The sequence below is a fragment of the Pimephales promelas genome, chromosome 19 (genome assembly GCF_988280905.1).
Source record: "Pimephales promelas chromosome 19, fPimPro1.hap1.1, whole genome shotgun sequence".
Taxonomy (NCBI): Eukaryota; Metazoa; Chordata; class Actinopteri; order Cypriniformes; family Leuciscidae; genus Pimephales; species Pimephales promelas.
In genome coordinates this window covers 28,701,927-28,723,577 of record NC_142787.1, presented here as the reverse complement: position 1 = coordinate 28,723,577, position 21,651 = coordinate 28,701,927, and the positions used below count along the sequence as shown (strand labels likewise).

Below are 21,651 nucleotides of genomic sequence, written 5' to 3'. Positions count from 1 at the left end.
GAAGAGAAGAAAATGGTTTGTGTTTGTGTTTCTTCTGGAAACAACGGATCATATGAGATTCTGCACAGTTCAGCGCACTTGGATCGGCGTTCGTAGATCGACTGGTAGAGACTATTTTTCAAAGATGGCTTCTTCCTGTTTTCGCGAAATTTACTGTGTGTATAAAATATCTTCTTATTAAACTGTGTGGGCACTGACAAAGTTCTCAACGCTTCGGTTTGAATGTAGGGACCCTTGTTATGCTGTCGTTTTGGTGTGGGGCTATTTTGAGCCTTGTTAGTGGTAATAACAAGCGATTTTTATTTGTCATTACTCTATGCCCTATATACTAGCATTGAACTGGCGTTGTAGGCTAAACTGTTTTTAGAGATAAAACTATTTACATTCGGCAATCATGAAAACAAATCTCAGATAACGGTTGACTAGGTAGCAATGTGTAATTAGACCAAAGGTTCATTTGGCGCCGGAGTTCTCCTTTAAATGTTGAAAATGTTGAGGGTAGAGCAAATTTCAAATGTTTTGATTACGTGTGTATTTAATATTTTATCTGATATTCCAAAGACGTTGTGTAAATTGGCACGGTCAAAGTGAGGATTTGTTTCGGGAAAGGTTTCAGAAAGAGTACATTCAAATTTTCCCATCCAGAGGGAGAAATGGGAGAACTGTATAATTTCCTCCACGACTTTAGGTGGCGCTGCGATTCTTTCCCAGCCCTATAGACGCAAAGCATTGTAGGTAAAGATTCCGTTCGCGCTAGCCTGTAGCAATGGCGACGTCGTTAGGCTCCAACACTTACAACAGGCAAAACTGGGAGGATTCGGTGAGTATAACATATTTTAAAGAAGTATTATTTATTGCGACTGGTGCATTTACGTTCTTTATTTTGAGCTCGCCAATTTAAATCCTTTCCTAATAGGATCCCCTTCTGTAGAAGCTTATTGCCTTAGCGTGTGGCTAACGTTAATGTTTATGAAACCACATTCTTATCGATGTCAAAATGTTTTGTTTTTTTTTAATTAATTTACTGTAAACCCTAAACGAATCACCGGTATTTGCTAACAGAATAGTGTGAACATCCTCTCTCATGTCACTGTATGATAACTGATCATTTTTGTATAGACGCTAATAAATCTCTCATTGAAATTGAAATGACGAGAAAGGCTTATTTATTATATTCGATAAAAGTGAAAAGTATCCTGTTAATAAAAGAGTTTATATAACACCAATAACACGGTTTTTTAATTAAAACGTGCATGGATAATAGTGATATTTTTGGCTCATAACGTGCACTTTGTTTTGAACTGGTTGTGTGTGTGTGTGTGTGTATATATATATATATATATATATGCATATAATAACAGTAGTTCTTCAAAACGTATTTGTTTATTTATTTAATTGTTGATTTGTACTTATTTGAACAGGATTTTCCCATCCTCTGTCAAACATGCTTGGGAGAAAACCCTTATATCCGCATGGTAAGTAGAGTTAGAGCAGTTTCATGTGTTAATTATTAGTATATGATAGTTGTATTAGTTTGTATTTAAACATATTGTAACTTTGTACATGTATTTCTTTTAACAGACCAAAGAGAAATTTGGCAAGGAGTGCAAGGTACTGCAGTTTTCATCCTCACAAAAAGGCTAAATGTGCTCCTAAAAGTCATCTCAGAACATTTCTATTTACTAATATTAATTCCTGTACAAGTAGAAACTCTGTGCAGTAATTGCTTAAATTATTAGTCAAAAATCCTTAAAAAAAGGTCTTGAAAAATAATGCTTTATATTTTTTGCCCCACAATTTGAAAGTGCAGCATGTTATTATATTCTCGTTTTCCAATCCTCTAGATCTGTGCGCGTCCCTTCACGGTGTTCCGCTGGTGTCCCGGAGTCAGGATGCGCTTTAAGAAGACAGAAGTGTGTCAGACCTGCAGTAAAATGAAGAACGTCTGTCAGACCTGCCTCCTGGATCTGGAATATGGTAATGCAGAACTGTTATGGTTCAGAATTTCAGATAATAAAATCCTAATTTGTGGTCATATAAATATCTGTTAGTAAAATGATGTTCACATTCAAGGAATAGTTAACTTAAAAGTGAGTATTCTGTCATAATTTACTCCCCCTCAGGTTGTTTCAAACTTGTATACACTAGTTGACAAATTGCTGTATCTTTAGTATAGAAATATTTTTGCTGTTTGCTTCACATTGCGCATTGTGAACTTTTAGTGACTTTTCCACATAATAAAAAAGTGAGTGGAAATTATGACAAGTCGAAATGATCACTTAAAAAAATAAATCAACAATGACTTAAAGTTGAAGTTGAATCTTAAAAGTCAATTTAGAATTTTAACATCATAATTATAGTATTGTAAATATTCCTAAATGATTAAAGATACTTTTTCTGCTTTGGACAGGCTTGCCGATTCAGGTTCGTGACACTGGGCTGTCCGTTAAAGATGAAGTACCGAGATCGGACGTGAATAAGGAGTATTACACTCAGAATATGGAGAGAGAGGTAAATTTTGGGTTTTGTGACGTCTGTCTGCACTGCACATCAAAGAAATCTTTTAGGATTTCCACATGATAACATAGCATAGTGAATGAAAATACTTATTAGTGTCTGTGGGTCAAATAACTGTAATGTTTGGCTGTGTAGATCGCTAACTCTGATGGCACGAGACCTGTGGGGCTGCTTGGGAAGGCGCCGAGCAGCAGCGATATGCTGCTGAAACTGGCTCGTACCACGCCATATTACAAGAGGAACAGACCTCACATCTGTTCCTTTTGGGTGAAAGGGGAGTGTAAGAGAGGAGAAGAGTGTCCATACAGGTGAGCAACATCTTAACAGTCTTTTATCAGTGTAAAATGATGACTCAAAATTCTCCATTGTCACCCAGTGTTGGTGGTCATGAGTTTCATTTTGTTTCATGTCTTTTTGATCAGATTACTTGCTTGATAAACTTTTTTTTCCCGAGTGACTTTTTAATGAAATATGCTTATGGTGTGAATTATGTAATTAGCAATTATGAATTTGAGTACATTTGTGATAAAGCATTGCTTTGATATCACAGGCACGAAAAGCCCACCGATCCAGATGACCCGCTGGCTGATCAGAACATTAAGGACCGTTACTATGGCATTAATGATCCTGTGGCTGATAAACTCTTGAAGCGGGCCTCCACTATGCCCAGACTGGACGTACCTGAGGACAAGTCCATCACCACACTCTATATTGGGGGACTGGGAGAAAACGTTACAGATTCTGAGCTCAGGTAAGTGCACTTTAGAGCTCTTAAAGCTATATATAAGTTGGACACGCAACTTGCCCATGGGCTTTTTTTATTAATAAGGATTGCACTTTATTTTACAGTACGTGTGCTTGCCTAGAAAGTTCTGTTAATATTATAAACGAGCGGTTTGTGTGAGAAAACGAACAGTATTTATTTAGTTTTTTACCTCTTGTAACCAAAGTTAATATTTTATATAGTGTATAATTGTAAAATAATTAAAGTCCTTATGTTGTCGGTAATTTTATCTCTAAAAACTTCTTTGATCACCAAAATGACATATTTAAAAGTTTTTTTTTTCTTCATGCCTTAAAATAGCTTGAATGTAACTCTATACCCTTGCCTAATTTAGAATACTTGGTTCTATGAATATGTAAATGAGCCCCGCCTGCACTCACTTGCACCCACTTCTTGTATTGAATACAAGGTAGTTTGTGACGTCAGAAACAGCAGCGACTTCAAAACGTGTCTTTGAGACTTTTATTTTTTTAGTTTTAAGGAGAAAATTCTCAGCAATGGTGTTGACTTTGAATGAATTTGTGCATGGTTTGTCTTAAAGCACATCAAAAACACCACAGAGATATAAACAACATTGCAACAAAAGCTTGATTTTCACCACAGGGGGAATTGAACAATGTAATTTATTTAGGAACCATTTTAAAGAGTATTATTATTATTTTAATGATGTGTTTTATGTTATATTGAGACAAAAAAAATCCTTTTCTCTTCCGTTTCTTGATTAAAGATTCCTGTTTTCTTTTTTCCACAAAGGAATCACTTCTACCAGTTTGGGGAGATTCGTACCATCACCATTGTTCAGAGGCAGCAGTGTGCTTTCATCCAGTTCGCCACACGGCAGGCCGCAGAGACGGCTGCAGAGAAGTCCTTTAATAAACTCATCATTAATGGACGCCGGCTCAATGTTAAATGGGGCAGGTAATAACCTGAAAATCACCCAGTCTCATGTATGTGGTGGTGGCAGTACTGAATGTTGCTGTGTGTCGTTTAGGTCACAGGCGGCGCGAGGGAAAGAGAAGGATGGCGTGACGGAGAGTGGAATCCGTCTGGAACCAGTGCCGGGGCTCCCTGGTGGTATGTGCCAAAGTCTCTCATTGCATATGTGTTTTAGTAAAATAATGAGTTTATGTCAGTGGTTCTGACTGAAATGTATGCATGGTATTAATTCATTTATTTTTGGTGCTTGACCTGTCAGTCACACTAGTAAATTAAATAAATGTACAATGATAATTTAATAATAAATTAAGTTAAAAGTATGATTATTGATTTTATTTTTATCTATTTATTTGATGAATTGAATGGATTGCTTTAAAATATTTTTTATTTTTTTTATTTTACTTATTTTATTTTACTTATTGTTAATTGTGTGGACTGCTTTTGAATTATTTATTTATTTTATGTGTTTATTTTGGAGCTTGACCTGTCACCACTAAATTAAATTTACATTGATTTGGTAATTAAAATAAAACTAAGATTAAATGTACTGCTTATAAAGGTTTGGATTTTTATTTAAATAAATTATTTGTAAGTGTATTTATTATTAATCAGGCTGCATTTTTTTTTTTTTATTGATTGACTTTATAAAGTAAATTAAGTTGTACTTTTAAGATTATTCCAAAATAAATTGGGGGCCACTGTATATTGCACAAGTTGAAGCAGTGTGTGAATTTTTCCTTTCTCAAATATCTTTTCAACAGCTCTGCCTCCACCCCCTGTGTCTGATGAAGATGCCTCCACCAATTACTTCAACCTGCCTCCAACCAGCTCCCCTGCTGTCATGAACCTGGGACTTCCTCCTCCACCTGGGGTTGCCATGCCCCCACCACCTGGTAAGCATCACCCCACTCACTTCCTCTTTTTTTGGCCTGTTAGTAATCCTTCACTTATCTCCATTAACCTCATCTGTTCTCTCCAGGTTTTGGTCCTCCTATGTTCCACACTATGGATCCCATGGCCCCTTCAATGCCTCCGCCAATGGGCATGCGGCCACCTGGACAGGTCCACTACCCATCCCAGGATCCTCAGCGGATGGGCGCTCATGCAAGTCGTCATGGAGGCCCCTAGATAGTCATATGGCTTACCTCACTGTCCAGTGAGGTCCACTGAACAACTAAACCCAGAGTGATGTCATCTCTGCTCTCATTTTTTGGAATGTTTGTATCACTCATTTTCAGAGCGCGAGTAAGATGGAATGCAAATGCATACTGAAAACATTCGAATTTAAACCTTGAGAGAAAAACATTTCTTTTTAAGCTTTTATTTTATAATGACCCGTGATGAAACAGATGGGCCTTTTCTAGGGCCAAATGGCAAAGAATTGGTTGCAGTGACCAACAATTACCAAATGGGGGCACTATTGACTATTTAAAATGCCTGACATCTCCTTTTTTGTTTTTAACACTGTATTGTGCTACACCTCTAGAATATTCCATTGTTCATATTACAGTTCCCACTAGTGTCCATTTCTTGTCCTCTAAATATAAAGAACGAAGTGTATCATCCCGTATTGTTTTTAAGACTTGTTTTTAATGTACAGCTTTCTGTGCTTACATTAAAGATGCTTCACATTTTGAAATACTGTGTGAATGTTTACGTAAACCGTATCATAGCATGTTAGCAGGTAATGTATGTAAATGTTAAATTGGTATTTGATGGCTCAGCTCACAATTCACAGTGGTGTCTTAGTCCTCACTTATATTTTGCCAAAATTCACCAGCTTCACAAATCTGGAGACTCTATAACGTACTGGGTTCTCCAGCCTTGTGGCATACGGTTGAAATTGGGCCGGTGGCACATCCTGTCCCAGGTTAGGCGTGGCTCTGTGTGAGCCTGCAGCATCTCAAACCCAGGTAGTGGCAGAGTCCTCGCCGTACCTGCTGTCCCACCAAACGGTGTTGGAGCTCTGTAAAGAATAATGATTAAAAATAATCCGATTTTACCTATCAGACGAGAGACGAGTGGACATGCTAAGAAGCCATTAAGTGTGCAGTCTTGTTCTTTTGCCTTTTTGTCCTGTTTTGACTTTAGCTTTAAATAAAAGTTTTTTTTTATGTTGTGATTCTCCACATTCTCCACAAAGATTACATAACCAACCATTTTTACAATAAGACCATGAAAGTGTATTTAGAAAGTAAATGAAACAAAGTTTTGCTTTACTTAATGCTGAATTTACCAATGAGGATGCCAGTAGTTGTGCTTAATGGGTTACAATGGGTACCTGTTGAAGCATTTGTAGTTGGCTGGGGTGAGTTTGTAAGGTGGTTCAGGAAGGCTGGTTCTGGTACTAAACCTGGTAGCCAAAAGTGTTTCTCTGTCAATAGGCTTTTCCTCCCAGGGTGATTGGTAAGACTTGGGGATCACAGTGACATTGAACTTTTCAGGAGGAACCTCTTTCAGGTGCCCCCCATAACCTGTGTGAAGGAAATGTGGGTTTTCCTTGACTTGTGTACAAAATTTAACCTGATATACTCGTACAGAATTAAAGATACACATTGTTTGTATTTACCAGGTGCAAGCAAACTTGGGTTTCCTTTCTTAGCAACTGTGCTGTTGAGTGCGGTGACCAGGTTATTTTTTCCAGGCTGGGTGATGTAGATCTCAGAGGTGAAGTACTCGCCGCCTTTCTCTCCTTGTTTGTCTTTCTGACCTTGAAGGCTTCCCTCTAAGTGCTAGGTGGGTGTAGTGTTAAAAACTTCAATTATTATTAAATTCCTGAACCTCACTCTTAAAAATAAAGTTTCTAAAAAAGGATTTTTGCAGCGATGCAAAAAGAACCTTTATTTTAATGAGTATATGGGATTAAATTGTTAGCTCAGGTGTGTCTAATGCTGATTTCACACAGCTGCCATTTTGAAATCGAAAACGAGGCTCCGGTGGGCATAGACGAAAAAATCCCGGAAGTCTTACAGGACTACCAACCTGAAGCTGCTGCCGCGATTTAAACTATTAGATGTTAATATCCAATATAGGATGTAGTTCGTTCCTGTTTCTTTTTTATATTCTGAATATATATATATTTATAAAATCCACTGTATATCTAAACTATGAAAGAAATGTATGTACATTTTTAGAATAACAAATTTCTACATTAAACACAACAATACGCCATCGCATTCGCGACTCTCCTATGATTAAAGGCGACACTTCCGGTTTTCTTCCTACCGGACTGGAGCCATTTCAAAATGACGGCTGCGTGAAATCTTCTCCTGAAGGGCCTGAGGAGTTGAGCTTCAAGTTTCTAGTCACCCTGAAGACACTGGTTCAGGTGTGTTTAATTAGGGCTAAATTCTCCTGGAAGGTGGTCCCCCAGTTATTTCCTAATTGGTTTAACGTTACCTCAGTAAAGATCTTAGGTTTACTTCAGGGTCTCCAATGGAGAAAAATCACACCCTGCCCTATTTTCTTCTCACTGAATATCCTGTTTCACTCAAAATTGCGAGAGTTTCACTTTTAAAACATGATTTATTCAAATATACGATTTGTTATTAAATTTACCACAATCCATGTTTTAATCCGCATAGAAATAATAATTGACTATGCACATTACACTCAAATAATTACATAGCTATTTGACTATTGGTTAACACTGGGACCAAGTTCATGAATGAAATCCATATTGAACTTTGTAATCCATATATTGCCTTTGTGAACTTTGTGACTACAGTAAGATATCTTACATTGATGTGTCTGTCTGCTATATTCTCCAAGGTGAATCTCTCCACTCTTTTGAGTCTCTCGTGAAACATTATGGATCCTCTGTTTGACAGTAGTTTGAGCTCCTCCATCATCAGATCCTGAGGAACACTGATCTTCTTTCCCAGGTTCAGACATGCTGATTTACATGCACAGATATATTGAAACGCATTTTATATTAATCACTGAACTACAATCCATTATGAAACAACAAAGACATTTAATGGTTTGCTTTAATACTGTGCAATTCAGCAAAAGTGCCTCCAAGCATGAGCACAACATGTGCGGCTGATTAAATCATTAAATTTGACACTTGTCGGTCTGGGTGTAACCTCAGCCTGCTGTTTGTTCTGTAATGTTTAAGAGGGTTCAGATCTTTCCCGATCAGGCGTGGATGAGTCATGATCTCATGGAGTAAAGCATTTAGTCTCCGGCTGTCATATTACATTACAAATACCCTTACTGATTTGGGAACCGAGTCAAGGCAGTTGAGACATGCCTGAGAAGAAAGTGTAAATTTGTCTCCGTTTTCACTTTACAGACTGTTTTGATTCTTTCCCCACATGTCATAGTGCCGTCTCTTTCAAGCTACTTTCATTGAGTCAGGCATATCCATTGAGATGAGATTGAGGCATGCTGTTTGAAGAAACTCAGCTTTTTATTTCTTGCTTCTGATGTATCTTACCTCCATCTGTGTCCGAGCTCAGCTCCTGTTGATCTTTCTCCTTAGATACGTCCGTGTATGGCACAGGCATGATGATATTAATAGTGTCCAGTCTTCAATAAAATCAGGCCAGAGGAATAATTTATTTTGAGATTGTTCCCCACTAAAATGAATCTGATTTTTATCCTTTCATTGTGATATTCATATGTACTCCTTTGATCTCAAATCATGCCTGAAAACTCTTGTTTAAACTGAGTCGCACAGATCACGGAACAAACGAATCCTCTCATTATAGCAAAACTTACCAATTTTAAAATCCTGTTTTTGCTCTGATGCCAGTCAATGATGTATCATGTCCCGAGGTAGATACGCTTGTGTGTCAGGTACGCTGTGGACCTTCTTTTTTGCCTTGGTTAGATCACCGTCTTATTATAGCAAGTGAAGTTTGTATCCAATAGGCATGGATTAGCACGGTAGAGCTCCAGCATCCACACTAATGAAAATTTGATCCACCGGCCATAACACTAAAGCATTCAGACCAGTGACCGGGGAGGAAGGCAAGACTCCGAGTCATGCCCAAGTCTGTCTGCCTCTGGGATTCAACACCTTTTGCTGAAGGGATGCCATGGGCCTGAGAAGGGATTTCAATTTTTGGTAACACTTAAGTTTAGGATCCATTTCTCACTATTAATTAGCTTAATTAGCATGCATGTTATTTGTATATTGGCTGTTTATTAGTTATTTTACATGACCATATTCTACATCCTTAAATCCCACTCAATTTCTATCTTACTAGCTAATAAGGTCGGTGGTTAACACAAACATTTCACGTTTTATTCTACAGCGTAAAATGCATAAGTAATCCACCCCTGTGCTTTCACTTGTCCTAAAGGCGATTGCTAACAAGTGGCTGAATTGGAACTACAGAGGTTGTTGGCGACAGCAGCATGCCGAACAGGTAAAATACCCATTCATCCATTTTCCCAGCCTCGTAATTGAGCTTTTGCTATACTATTCTAATCCAAACTTTCAGGGGAAATTTATTGTATTTTTTTTTAGTTGAGACTCAAAAAGTTGGAAGCATAGGCCTAATGGTTGTGTTTGTTGAAGTCATATGACCGTGGTGTAGTTAGTTTAGTCTACGCTTAGCTATTTATTTCTGATCATTGTATTTAGCTTCAAAGTTATCCTAGTAAAGATTAAAAGATAGTAGAAGATTATCCTGTTAAAAACCTAAATTTTGCTGGTCACAAATCTAGTTTTCTGCAATAATCCAAAAAGCCAATGGAAAAATGCTGTTGTTTTATGGGGATGTTAACTTCCGAGTTGGCCTACAACCATCATCACTGCAGCACTTTGTTGTATGTGCTATCAAATATGCAAGTTGAATTGAATCATATCAGTCCAGCCTAATTCCATACAAAAAGTTTTAGAGACACTGGATCTCATTCATTCATTAATTATGTGTATGTCTACATACACACAACTTTGTTGAGTATGAATGTTTTCACAAACACATCTTGAATCATTATAACTTTCGTAACCAAAGCCACATGTATAAAAAAAAAAAAATCACATGCTCTTATCTCCTTATAAAAGTGCAGATATACTTTTAAACATCTGGATGATATGAGGTACACAGAACAAAAGCATGAACAAAGTTATTTGTATTTGAACTGACTTTGAGGATGTGGATGGAGCTTGAAGGTCTAGCCACACCCAACATAACTCCACCAATCAGGTCTACAGAGGTGGACCTGGACTAGCAAAACAAAGCAACTAGTAATATTGCGTCTAAAATGTAAGTTATTCAATATTGACTTTCCTGTTTATTAATGTGCTGTACAAAAGCAATTATCACACACACAATCGTATTGTTGATTCCAGCATCACCATGGCTGTGATTATTACATGTTATCTCTTGCTTGTATGTTATTGCTTGAATATCTATTTTAGATCTTCCAAAAACACTGGAAAACGTGGATAAAACCAACATGACTACTCCATGATCTTGTTTAAATTAGAATTCAAGACATAATCTTAAGCTACTAGAAAATGTAGTCACAATTTCATTTCACATAATCATACACATTATTCCCACACAGGTTATTCATATAGAAACTACCAAATCCAGTCATACTGAGACAAAAAACAAGGTAACAAACCTGGGTTTCACATATCACCTTACAAAGTACAAGAGCTTTGCTCAGTTTCAGATAATTCTTTGGTGTGACAACTATCAAAACAGCTGAAGAAGATTATATATATATATATATATTTGTGATAGATACATAATATTTCATCCTTATTTTAGGCTGAACATCTTGCTTGTGTGCATTATTCATGCCCTGGTATGTCATATCCCTCAAAAATGTAACGGCAACATCTTGATTAAAAGATTGTAGTGAAATTCGTCTTGTCAAACAAAAACACTCTGTAAGAGCATAAGAGATGAGAGAGGGGGAAATGATTTGTTTTGTTGTTTTCCTTTGTCTCTTTAGGCTGCTAATTTACAAACGGGAAGAAAGATTATTCATATAATTTCTGTCATGACAACTCTCGGAGAGATTGGCATGGTAATAGTCACGGATATGGCAATGTTATTGCGTTTGGTCTTGGCGGAATAGATCGTCCCCAGACTTGCTACTGCCAATACATTCACAGACATAGCTGTAAGCATGTAAGACAGTAGATGACCACCAAATAAGTTAAGGACCTATCAGTCTGCGCCATCTAGAGTTTCATGCCAGAACTTTGTAAATAAAGTAAATATTTCATATGTGGTTTACATACAGAAGTATTAGAGCAATTGTACAAAATAACACTTGGGAGTAAGCAGATTCATTTCTTCTTATTTACAATATTGTTGCTGATCCAGTTCATGCCATCCTGAAAGACAAAATAATAAATTAATGTCTAATCATGGGTATCATAATATATATATAAATGTTTCAAAGGTTTTATTAAAAAGCTGATACACATTCAAATTCACTATACAAACCTGTACACCTTCCCCAGATACGGCAGAACAGGCCTGGATCTGCCACTCTCTGTCCCGGTATGTGTGCAGGTTGAGGCCCTCTGCGATCTCACTGGCAGGGGAAGCTGTGGCCAGGTCCTGTTTATTGGCAAAGATGAGCAATGGCACACCCTTCAGGTTGTTGTCATCAGTGAGCTCCGACAGCTCCTGTGGAAGAAGGTCAACACAGAGTCGTCGAGAGGAGTCTGCACCAAACAGAGGTCAGCATATGGTCAATCCCGATTCAGGTATTATTTGTATATACTTTAATCCAGAGTGATTTACACGTACAGCGTATTCACATTAGTGTCCCCTAAGGTAGGGTGACCAATTGTCCTGTTTTCCCAGGACATGTCCTGTTTTCATATAACAATATAGCCTAACCATTTTCTATCCATACAGAGGAGGCATAACCTACTTTAAATGTATTGAAATTAATAAGGTATCTTTGAGTAAACTTCGAGTATCATTTGAGTTTGCTGGGCCGAGTGTCCTGGTTTTTGGTAATCAAAATATGGTCACCCTACCTAAGGACTGAACCAAAGATCATGGCATTGGTAACACTTTTAGACCGTGCTCCTGCCGATCGACTCTTCCTGCACCAACCCTAATCAAACACACCTGAAGCAACCAATTAAGGTCTTCAGGATCACTTGAACATTAAAGGCAGGTGTGTTTGATTAGGGTTGGAGATGAACTGTGCAGGACAGTCGGCTGGGTTGGGAAAATGAATGGGAAATGGGATGGGTTATATTGTTTATAATGAATTGATCAAGGAATATTTAGAAGGTTGAATGTGGAGGAGGGTAGTGAATGACGTCCTGGGTCACTAAAGCCCAGAGGAATGCGTTTAAGGGTTAAATTCAGATTCTTCAAACTATATTTAATATAATATTAATAGTTTATCTTAAAATAAACATTTCAGACTGTCTGGCATGATGCAAATGTGTTCATATTTCACTTCTCATTTCCACTATAACCGTAATGCTTGTTGTTTACACAATACCAAATTAATTATATTTTGAATTTCCCAGGAGCAAGAGCGACGTAAAATTCCCCTGATTGTAACACTTGTGGTGTATTTTTTTTTTATAGATGTTAAAATCTGGTTAGGGGTCAAGCCCAAAATAATGCAACTCCAGCACTCCAATAACTGGCATTTCTTCACTCTTCAAAATAAGGAACTAATTAAGGATACACAATAAAAAGTTTAAAGCCATTAACATTTGTTTGAAACTAGAAAGATTGAAAATTGGAAAATTGTCTTGAGGGACAGAAAGGTTAATCTATTTTAGTTCATCTAACCCATATATATAGGATCTCTTTTTATTTTATTTGTGCTGACGGCTGCTTCAATTGAGCCTTGAGACAAAACATATCCAGCCTGTGCATATTACAACAAGAAAACACAATTTTGGGCAAAATGCTTGACGTATAAATATATTTGACCATGCTTTTCAGGAAAAAAAGAAGAAGCTGTGATTGTCACAGATTGATTCTGTCTAGTCTTACCAGTCCTGTTTCCTCAAATCTCTTTTTGTCTGCACTGTCAATCACGTAGATCTAAAAAAAAAAAGGAGAAAAGAATGAGAACTATTAAAGAGATTTTTTTTTTGACAGATGCACAAAATAGAATCTAATTACATATGCGACTATTAATACTCTCACAACATGCTAACTTGAGAATTTTCCCTCTTGAGCATCACTGTCATACCAATAAATCTGTATTCTCCAGGTACTTTTTCCAGAATGGTCGAATCTTCCTCTGTCCTCCAATGTCCCACACATTCAGCTTCATGCTATCACAGGTCACACTTTTAATGTTGAAACCCTGAAATAGCAAAATTAGCACATGATACAGCTGTGGATACATGTTTTGTAGATGTTCTGTGAATTATAATGTCAGTCAGTGTGACTTTACATGTCAAATTGTAACTTTATTCGTCTTTATTTCTCCCAATGTGACTTTAAAGGGATAGTTCACTTTACCTCAGATTTCATAAACCTCCATTATATGACTGACAGACAAGAACGGTTTGACCTAAAAATATCAAAATTGAAACTACTGTGGAAACTAAGACGCCTACATCTTGGATGCCCTTGAGGTAAGCTAAAACATATCAAAAAATAATTTCAAAGTGAACTATCCCTTTAAATCTCACACTTGTGACTTTTTATCTCCGATTGTAAATTACATTGTCCAAATTCAAAACTGATTTTTAAATCTCACAATTAATACTTTATATCAAATAATAATAATTTTGACTTTATATTTCACAATCATAACTTCAAATATCTCACATTGGCATAAATGTGACTATATCTCACAACAGTGACCAGTCTTGAGGATGATACATTACAAGTAACACTAGTTACGTAATCAGATTACATTTTCAAGTAACTAATAAAGTAAGTAATTTACACATATAGTTTATGTATTTAATCTCACTTTATTCACTACGGCATTTCCTGCTGACCTCCGATGATCCAATTCAACCACACCAATAAGCAAAAATGATGAAGACAAACATCACATTTGTGTTTCTTTTTATTATTATTATTCCTAAAGTAAGAGTCTGCATCCAAAATCAAAGGCGACAAAAGATGCCTGAATTCACAGTACTCATAAAACGCTCGAGTAGGCTAAAAGTACCTGTCACATGATAATGACAACATGACGAATGTCCAGATATCGTTTATACCACACTCATTCATACTTTTTTTAGCAGTCACTAAGTTAATACTTATTACTAATCCAAAATGATCTAACATTTACCTTCTCATGTTTTACTTTAAGACAGTCCCCCATTAAGGAAGCCAATTTCTGCCTCATTCAATAAACTCTTTGGTTTAATTGAGGCAAAATAGTCTAAATTTACCCTGCCCCTAAGCAGCCTCCAACTACTGAGACTTTATAGTTAAGTAATCTTTAACCGTGGGATTAAAGACACTGTTATGGTGCTATTCTTAGAGAGGATCTTCTCTCCCCACAGGCCTCGGCTCTTTACAGCTTTAACTGGCTGCAACATATAATGGCTGTTCAGAAAACTCATGCTAAACAGCAAATAGTCCCACGTTACTCCAGTCCCAGGATATTTTAAGTAATCTAGCAACAGTGTGCCAACATCTTAATCTTAGTCCTAAATATTCCATACTGAATGTTGTGTTAACAGCCATCAATTGCATCCACTGTACACATTCACTGATTGACTAAACTCTCAGTCAAGGCTTGATATATGTACATTTTTTATAATTGATAAATTCACTTTGTACATCAGATGCATTATCTGTGGCTGATTCCATGCCAATAACCAGCACTAATACACACAGTCATGGCCTGCTCTATCTCTGACCCCTCAACAGTAAACCAGACTGATCACATTTGATCCTATTATCTGAAACTTTCTTGGAAGTTTGAGATGCCATCATGTCTATTTATATCGTTTATTTGTATAGTAGTTCTTTCTAGGACAGTGACCACCTTCAAATGGTTTCCTAGCAGTTGTATGGGTGCTTTTTTTGTTCGTCTCTGTGGGTTGTAGGTAGACCTCAACATCTAGTGGGTCGCTTTCATCATGCGACAGTGTTGTACTATATAAGTCATAATTGTCAAACCACATATATCTATATAGGCGAACAAAGGGCAAGATAGTTTTTTTTTATGACAAATGAAACAACTGACATTTAGCCATCAGTTAAACTCTTGAAGGTTAAATTAGTACATAGTTTCTAAATGGAAAAGATCAGACTGATAGTGTTAAATGAAGCCATGTATTCTGACAAAATGCGTTTTTTACAAATGATAAATTGCAAATATTTATAAGTGGTAACACTTTACAATACGGGTGCACTAATATGCATTAATTCATGCTTAACTAATGCACAGATAATCATGAACTCATGAAGAACTGAACCATTAATTAAAGATTACTGCATCAGCAACTAATAAAGAGTCTATATGATTAATAGATTAAGTAATACATGAATTGCTATTAATTCAATGTGTCATTGTGTATTAATTCCTTAATAACATATTTTATGAACTAATAGTGTAAATTAATGTGTTAATTACCACAATTAGTCAAAGCTATGCACTTCAACTTCCAGTTGTATGCTTTAATTAATCATTAGCTAATGATTTGCAAAGGTATCATTATGTTATGACTTTACTTGTTGGGGCACATCATTATTAACCAGTCTTTTAGTAATTGTAGTAATTTGCACATGAATTTGCAATAACAATGAAGTAATTAATCATGTATTAATGCATATTAGTGTACCTGTTATATTATCTGGAAGTTGAAATACAAGGCTTTGGCTCATTCTGGTAATTAACATATTAATTTGCACTATTAGTTAAAATAATGAGTTAATATGGAATTAATCCACAATTACATATTTAATAAATACATTAACCTTACATACTCTCAATTAGTTCCTAATGTGGTAATCATTAATGGATAGCTTAAATAATCATTATCTGTACATTAGTTTATTAGTGCACCCGTATTGTAAAGTATTACCGAATACGTTTTATTTATCCCCACTCCATTTCAAGCATAAGTGTATAAGTTATTATTATTATTATTATTATTGTGTATCTTTTCTTTTGTTACACTACTATAAATAAATACAAATTACGTGTTTTGCCTGGGATTTAAATATTGGTTAAATAATTAATTCTATAATTTATTGCGAAAACAACAAAAACAACAACAAAAATAACGACTTTATTCCACTACCGGTATTTATTTTCTTCCGTGTGACTTTAGTTCAAGAGAGCGTCACGACACATGCGCGAGAACACGCTCACAATCATTTGATGGTAAAGTGTGAAAGGTAAGCCATTCATTTTGCAGCATTGGTAGGGCACTTTTCCGTTTTCTCGTTGGTTTCCTCACGATTCGGAGATCCATGAAGTTCACACTTTAGATCCATTTTATACACTACATCGAGACCCATCTGCGCCATCTTCTCAGTTTTCGCGCATGCGTCATAATGCTCTCGCGAACTCACGTCAGAGGCCCACACAGAGTTGAATAAACTTCTAGTTAAAATTCTAGTCGCTTGATAAACTTAAGGTTGAGCCACTGACGTCACTTGGGCTATTTTAACGATGTCTTTAATAACATTTCTGGGGCGGCAGATGACATTACCTTGCAGCCTATGATGAAGGAGTGAAACAGCTCTCAGATTTCAGCAAAAAAATATTTTAATTTGTGTGCCGAAGATGAACAAAAGTCTTACAGGGTTGGAACAACATGAGGGGGAATAATTACTGACAGACTTTTTGGGTGAACTACCCTTTTAATACTAATTTTCTTTTATATTTTAATTTTAATAACAATATTAGCAATAAAATATAAGAACTTATATATTTGAGCAATAGAAGTCTGTTTGCACCTTAGACCAAAAATGAGACTTTATTTATCATAATTGTGATTTTTTTCACAGTACTATTTGTACACAGTCTGCCCTCTTTATCACTGATTAACCTGATTCCTCCATTTTAGTTTTACAGTCTAGTGTTATCCAAGATGCAGCTAAAGATACACACTGCTGGTTTTAGGGAAAAGAGTGACTTCAGAATGAAGTTAAATTTCCAATTCACTGTTGCATTTAAACTGAAGCAACTGTCAAAGGCTTTAAAAATATTTCTGCTGGATTTGTTAAACACTAAAAAAGCACAATGAATGTGTTTGCCTGCCTCACTAGTAACTTCACACCTCAACAAATTAGTCGTGTTATGCAAGTCATAACACATCCTTTAATAGTTGGATAAGCAGTAAACATACATTCTGTAATGTCAGAGGGCTGTCGCTGCTTTCATAACCACTTGTGTCTTAATTGTCAAAAGTTGTTAGACTTTATTGATCTAGCATATTAAGAAAGCGTAAGCTTTGAAAGCCGCCCTTCTCACCTGAGTCGGGGTGATGGTGTTCACATCTTCGGAGGCAAGTTGTTTTAACAAAGTGGTTTTTCCAGCATTATCCAGACCGAGAAGGACTATCCGAAGCTCTTGCTCTGTAGTGCCCTTTAACTTCTCAATGACTGAAAACAAACCCTTGAAAACAAACATTTGTGCCTAAAACATCTGAATAAATAGTTTAATATCAAGTTTCAGGTACAGCCATCACAAAAATGTGTATAACATTCATTAATTATTCTTCGTTCCGAAGAATTTCCAAATAGGCCCTTCAAGCAGATCGAAACAGTTACCTTTTGGACTTCTCCCATGGTGCCGTGAATTTCGTGGTAGGAAGAGGATGCCGAAAGAGACGGAAAGGCGCAACTACATTCTATGTGGGATATATCCAGGTAAGTGTTGGGTTTTCTTATTTGTCCACTGTTTCTTGAGCCCTCTTGCCTCAAAATACGTGTTCTTCACTTCGTAGTGTGCAGTACCTTTGCTTCTCTACGTTCCTGGCCTTCCTCATATGTGACAGGGGAGGATGTGGAGGTGGGTACAGATGGGGGAGGGGTTGGATTAGTAGGACACAATTAGCAATCTCTCTGCCTGCCACCCCTCCACTCGCCTCCTCCAGCACATCTCTAGCATTAAAGACTTACCTGGATTATCCTTAACCACCACCTGCTTTAGGATATAGGCTTCTGAGACTCTCTTTCCTCCCTTTTTGTCTTCAGTAGGTTGTCCCCTCCTGTTGTCCCCCATTTTTGCGTCTTTAGTTCCGGTTAGCTGTCAAATAATGAAGTAAACCAACAAACATTTCCACTATATTTCCTCTGTCAAAAACTATTATCTCCCTGCATATTTTGTTCTCCTGCAGTCTTTATGTGCAAGATTCCACTTCATATTGAATTTTTAAAGCTACTTTAGCTTCCTGCATAAGACCTCCTTATGAGCTGGCTTCAGATCTGTTTCAGTAGCAGTGGCTTATAATAGATGTCAACATCAAGACTTCATCATTCCCTCGAAGGAACACTTTCTGGGGCTTAAAAACAGCCCTTCCCTCCCTTTGTATTACACAGAAGAGCCACAATGTTCCTCTCTCCCTGTTAATGAAAGCAGTTGGGGGCATCTCTATCCACGGTGGAGTCGGAATCCAGACTCACAATGGTGAGTTTCCTGGTGCATCCCGAGGGTCTTTATCATTGCTCTGCAGACGTACTGCACTCCATTGATGGCTGTTTGCTCCTGTAGGGATTCCATAATATGCTGGGGGATTAGGAACCAATTGCTAAATGACCAACAAACTCCATCAAAACTTTGAGAGATATTACTCATTCTATGATGATAGTGTCTGTGTCATTCCCAAAACTGTCTTGCATGTTAATTACGACATCATTAGCAATAATTGCATTACTTTGACTCTGCATGATTACATTAGTCTACTAGTCACATATGTGTAGACTCCTTTAATATTTAATTGATCCCTTAGGAAAGAACAAAAACCATAAATCAGTATATATAATATATCATTTTCCTGGAGAGCATAGAGATTATATTTAACTGAACATTTAACATTTAATTTATATTAGAAATGTTGATGTTGTGTTTTTACACACCTCTTCCCAGTGGGCACGCCCTCTTGGTCCTGGGTGCAAAAGCCTCAGGATGTCTTTTTCTTTTCAGGTCCAGCTACTTTTTTGGTGGAGCGTTTTGCGACAAGCTGGGTGGCGACTGCCCCAAACCTTAGCAGTGGGAGGTATTTGTCTAAAGCTTCCTCGTGCCTTTAATCCCTTGGACGACAGTATTTGACTCACCGAATAATGATGGCATGGGCCGTTTGCTTAGTCACGGGTAAAGTCAGATCTATGGTTTGGCTGAGCTTGCCCAGTTCTTTAAGCAAGTTAGCCTGGTATGCCTGCAACATAGTTTGGGAACCCAATGTAAAATGCTTTGAGTGCTGAAGTCATCCACGTATAGTCCCAAGGGCAAGTGCCCGGGGAACACATAATAGTGAAGACAGTCGGGCTGGAGAACTGGCTCAACAGTCCAATGTGGCCATATAAGGGAGTGTAACACCTCATATTGCATTAGATGAGTGCTTAACATAATATTACAGTCAGCGTGGACGAAAGGCTGAGCTGTATAGAAACAACTTAATCAGTTCATCAGACAACGCAATGGTCTAAACTGAAAGTAGTTTAGCCTGTAAGGCCTACAGGTTGTAAAACCTAATAAATGTAGATGGAGAGGCCCAGCCTGCCGCTCTGCAAATATCTTGGAGTGAAACACCACTAGTCCAGGCTCAGAAAAGCCCCTTTTCGGTTCGGAGCCGGTGCCTGCACGCGAACCAGTTTGTTGTGTTACGACAGCCAAAACTGAGCTGCTGACTGTGACACAGTGGTGGAATGTAACGAAGTACAAATACTTTGTTACTTTACTTAAGTACATTTTTTACGTATCTTTACTTTACTTAAGTAGAATAAATAGTGCATACTTTTTACTTTTACTTCGTTACATTTTGCAGCAATTATTGTACTTTCTACTCCACTAGATTTCTACAACTTCTGTTACATTTTCATTACATTTTCTGATCAGTTTTTCCCCTGCCAAAACGTAATCTGACCATCCGTTCGTTGCACTTTTGTCTCACCAGTGACGTTTGGTTGCCATAGATATATCAACCCGGTCACACTAAATGCGTCTCGCAAGCAGTGTGTTTATCGTGCAATTTATGTGCGAAAATTTGTTTTTACGTCGTGCATAGGAAACACATCGTGTGTAATATACGTTTGGTTAGGATTATGGTTCAGAATTACACCATAAATTAATCACGTTTACTGCCAAACATACAGTAGTTATTAACATATAGTAAGGATAAGCATGGTTTATATTGCCTAATTGCAAGCTTGTTTCAGAAGTGGTGACAACAATTTTTTTCCATCAATATTGAACATCATTATAGGGGTATTAGGTTGAGTGACTTAGAATTAAAAAGGGTCATTAAGAGAATAAATTGTTATGCAAGTACTTTTACTTTTTAATACTTCAAGTACATTTAAAATCAGGTACTTTTTACTTTTTTACTTAAGTATGGTTGTCATTGTGTTACTTCTACTTTTACTAAAGTAAATATTTTTCTGGTTATTTGTACTTTTACTTAAGTACTGAGATTCAGTACTTCCTCCACCACTGCTGTGACACACGTGTTCACAACCGGTAAAACAAAGAAGTTTTCCCAAAGCGCTGATCCAGCACAGCATTGAGAGTAGCATATAGCAGGCTTTATTTTTGCAGTCATTAAATAATTATATAATCATGACAGTCATTCACAATCATAATATTTGGGGTTATGTGGAATCAAAAAGTTTGAAAACTCTTGTGACAAGATACCAAACAAAACTTCTCATAAAATTAACTAGACTAGACTATGTTTCTCTATGGTTATTCTTCATATAAACATTTCTGCAAGCTCCACTAATTTAAAATATTAAGCAGTTTTCTCATGTGACTATATCCTATTTAAGGGCCTCACTCTAATTCTAAAACAACACCCTTATACTCATTATTCAACATTTCTTTTGAGGAGATGTGACAACCATATCTGTGAAGATCAAGATAAGCACTTTCTTTCATTTTTGCTAAGGGTCATTAATTACTACATTTGCTTTTTCCCTCAGACGCACAGGAACACAAATGCCTTTGTTGCTGGCTGAGCTCATCCCTCCAGCTGTAAGAGCGAGGGAGAGCGAGATGGTGAACGGGCTTATGGCCACACGGACTGCTGCACTGATGAATTGAGAGGAACAGGTGTCGACCATTGCAGAACAGAAGGAGCTTTGGTGACGCAAAACATAACTGGTTCTGGATGGTTTTTTCAGTCAGGACTAGCTTTGGGCAGTTTGGGCGATTGACTGGACATGTTTGTGAAGAAAAACTTCTTCATAAAGCTCCCTACAAATCACAGTCTACATTTAGAACATATTGTACATAAAGAGGGACCTTTTTTGAAAAATATGACAAATAAACCAAATGAACTTGACATTAAATGATTGCCATTGAATGTA

At 37.0% G+C, this 21,651-nt stretch overlaps 3 protein-coding genes and 1 long non-coding RNA gene across 4 annotated transcripts; 2 read left to right on the top strand and 2 right to left on the bottom strand.

The window, feature by feature from the left end:
• The first annotated feature begins 669 nt into the window (after positions 1-669).
• On the top strand, positions 670-6,362 carry rbm22 (RNA binding motif protein 22). The gene is made up of 11 exons (XM_039693804.2): positions 670-820; positions 1,422-1,475; positions 1,582-1,611; positions 1,845-1,977; positions 2,411-2,511; positions 2,653-2,825; positions 3,068-3,268; positions 4,055-4,219; positions 4,293-4,375; positions 4,999-5,130; positions 5,217-6,362. The coding sequence occupies exons 1-11, from the start codon at positions 767-769 to the stop codon at positions 5,363-5,365; spliced, it is 1,275 nt and encodes a 424-aa protein (XP_039549738.1). The 5' UTR covers positions 670-766; the 3' UTR covers positions 5,366-6,362.
• Positions 5,808-8,836, bottom strand: LOC120494570 (myozenin-2). Its single transcript, XM_039693805.2, has 5 exons — positions 8,679-8,836; positions 7,978-8,132; positions 6,807-6,969; positions 6,519-6,711; positions 5,808-6,203 (listed from the first exon to the last, which is right to left on the bottom strand). Exons 1-5 carry the CDS (start codon positions 8,746-8,748, stop codon positions 6,020-6,022), a joined length of 765 nt encoding a protein of 254 aa, XP_039549739.2. The 5' UTR covers positions 8,749-8,836; the 3' UTR covers positions 5,808-6,019.
• Positions 8,837-10,452: 1,616 nt separating this feature from the next.
• arl3l1 (ADP ribosylation factor like GTPase 3, like 1) lies at positions 10,453-17,978 on the bottom strand. Its single transcript, XM_039693807.2, has 6 exons — positions 17,896-17,978; positions 17,597-17,740; positions 13,391-13,507; positions 13,189-13,239; positions 11,659-11,844; positions 10,453-11,546 (listed from the first exon to the last, which is right to left on the bottom strand). Exons 1-6 carry the CDS (start codon positions 17,911-17,913, stop codon positions 11,499-11,501), a joined length of 564 nt encoding a protein of 187 aa, XP_039549741.2. The 5' UTR covers positions 17,914-17,978; the 3' UTR covers positions 10,453-11,498.
• LOC148970831 (uncharacterized) lies at positions 17,866-21,395 on the top strand. Its single transcript, XR_016147897.1, has 4 exons — positions 17,866-17,994; positions 18,072-18,136; positions 18,667-18,754; positions 21,265-21,395. It is a non-coding gene; the product is annotated as an uncharacterized LOC148970831 (long non-coding RNA).
• The last annotated feature ends 256 nt before the right edge of the window (positions 21,396-21,651 follow it).

What these genes read in the sequence shown, in the direction of transcription:
- rbm22 (XM_039693804.2), top strand. Translation starts at nt 767, where the DNA reads ATGGCGACGTCGTTAGGCTCCAACACTTACAACAGGCAAAACTGGGAG. An exon ending in AATTTGGCAAGGAGTGCAAG is followed by an intron (nt 1,612 to 1,844) that starts GTACTGCAGTTT and finishes CCAATCCTCTAG; the next exon opens with ATCTGTGCGCGTCCCTTCAC. An exon ending in CTCAGAATATGGAGAGAGAG is followed by an intron (nt 2,512 to 2,652) that starts GTAAATTTTGGG and finishes TTGGCTGTGTAG; the next exon opens with ATCGCTAACTCTGATGGCAC.
- LOC120494570 (XM_039693805.2), bottom strand. Translation starts at nt 8,748, where the DNA reads ATGCCTGTGCCATACACGGACGTATCTAAGGAGAAAGATCAACAGGAG. An exon ending in GAGCTCGGACACAGATGGAG is followed by an intron (nt 8,133 to 8,678) that starts GTAAGATACATC and finishes CATGTAAATCAG; the next exon opens with CATGTCTGAACCTGGGAAAG. An exon ending in AACTACAAATGCTTCAACAG is followed by an intron (nt 6,204 to 6,518) that starts GTACCCATTGTA and finishes TATTCTTTACAG; the next exon opens with AGCTCCAACACCGTTTGGTG.
- arl3l1 (XM_039693807.2), bottom strand. An exon ending in GATTTGAGGAAACAGGACTG is followed by an intron (nt 11,845 to 13,188) that starts GTAAGACTAGAC and finishes CTTCTTCCACAG; the next exon opens with GAGCTGTCGGAGCTCACTGA. An exon ending in TATCTGGGGAAGGTGTACAG is followed by an intron (nt 11,547 to 11,658) that starts GTTTGTATAGTG and finishes TTTGTCTTTCAG; the next exon opens with GATGGCATGAACTGGATCAG.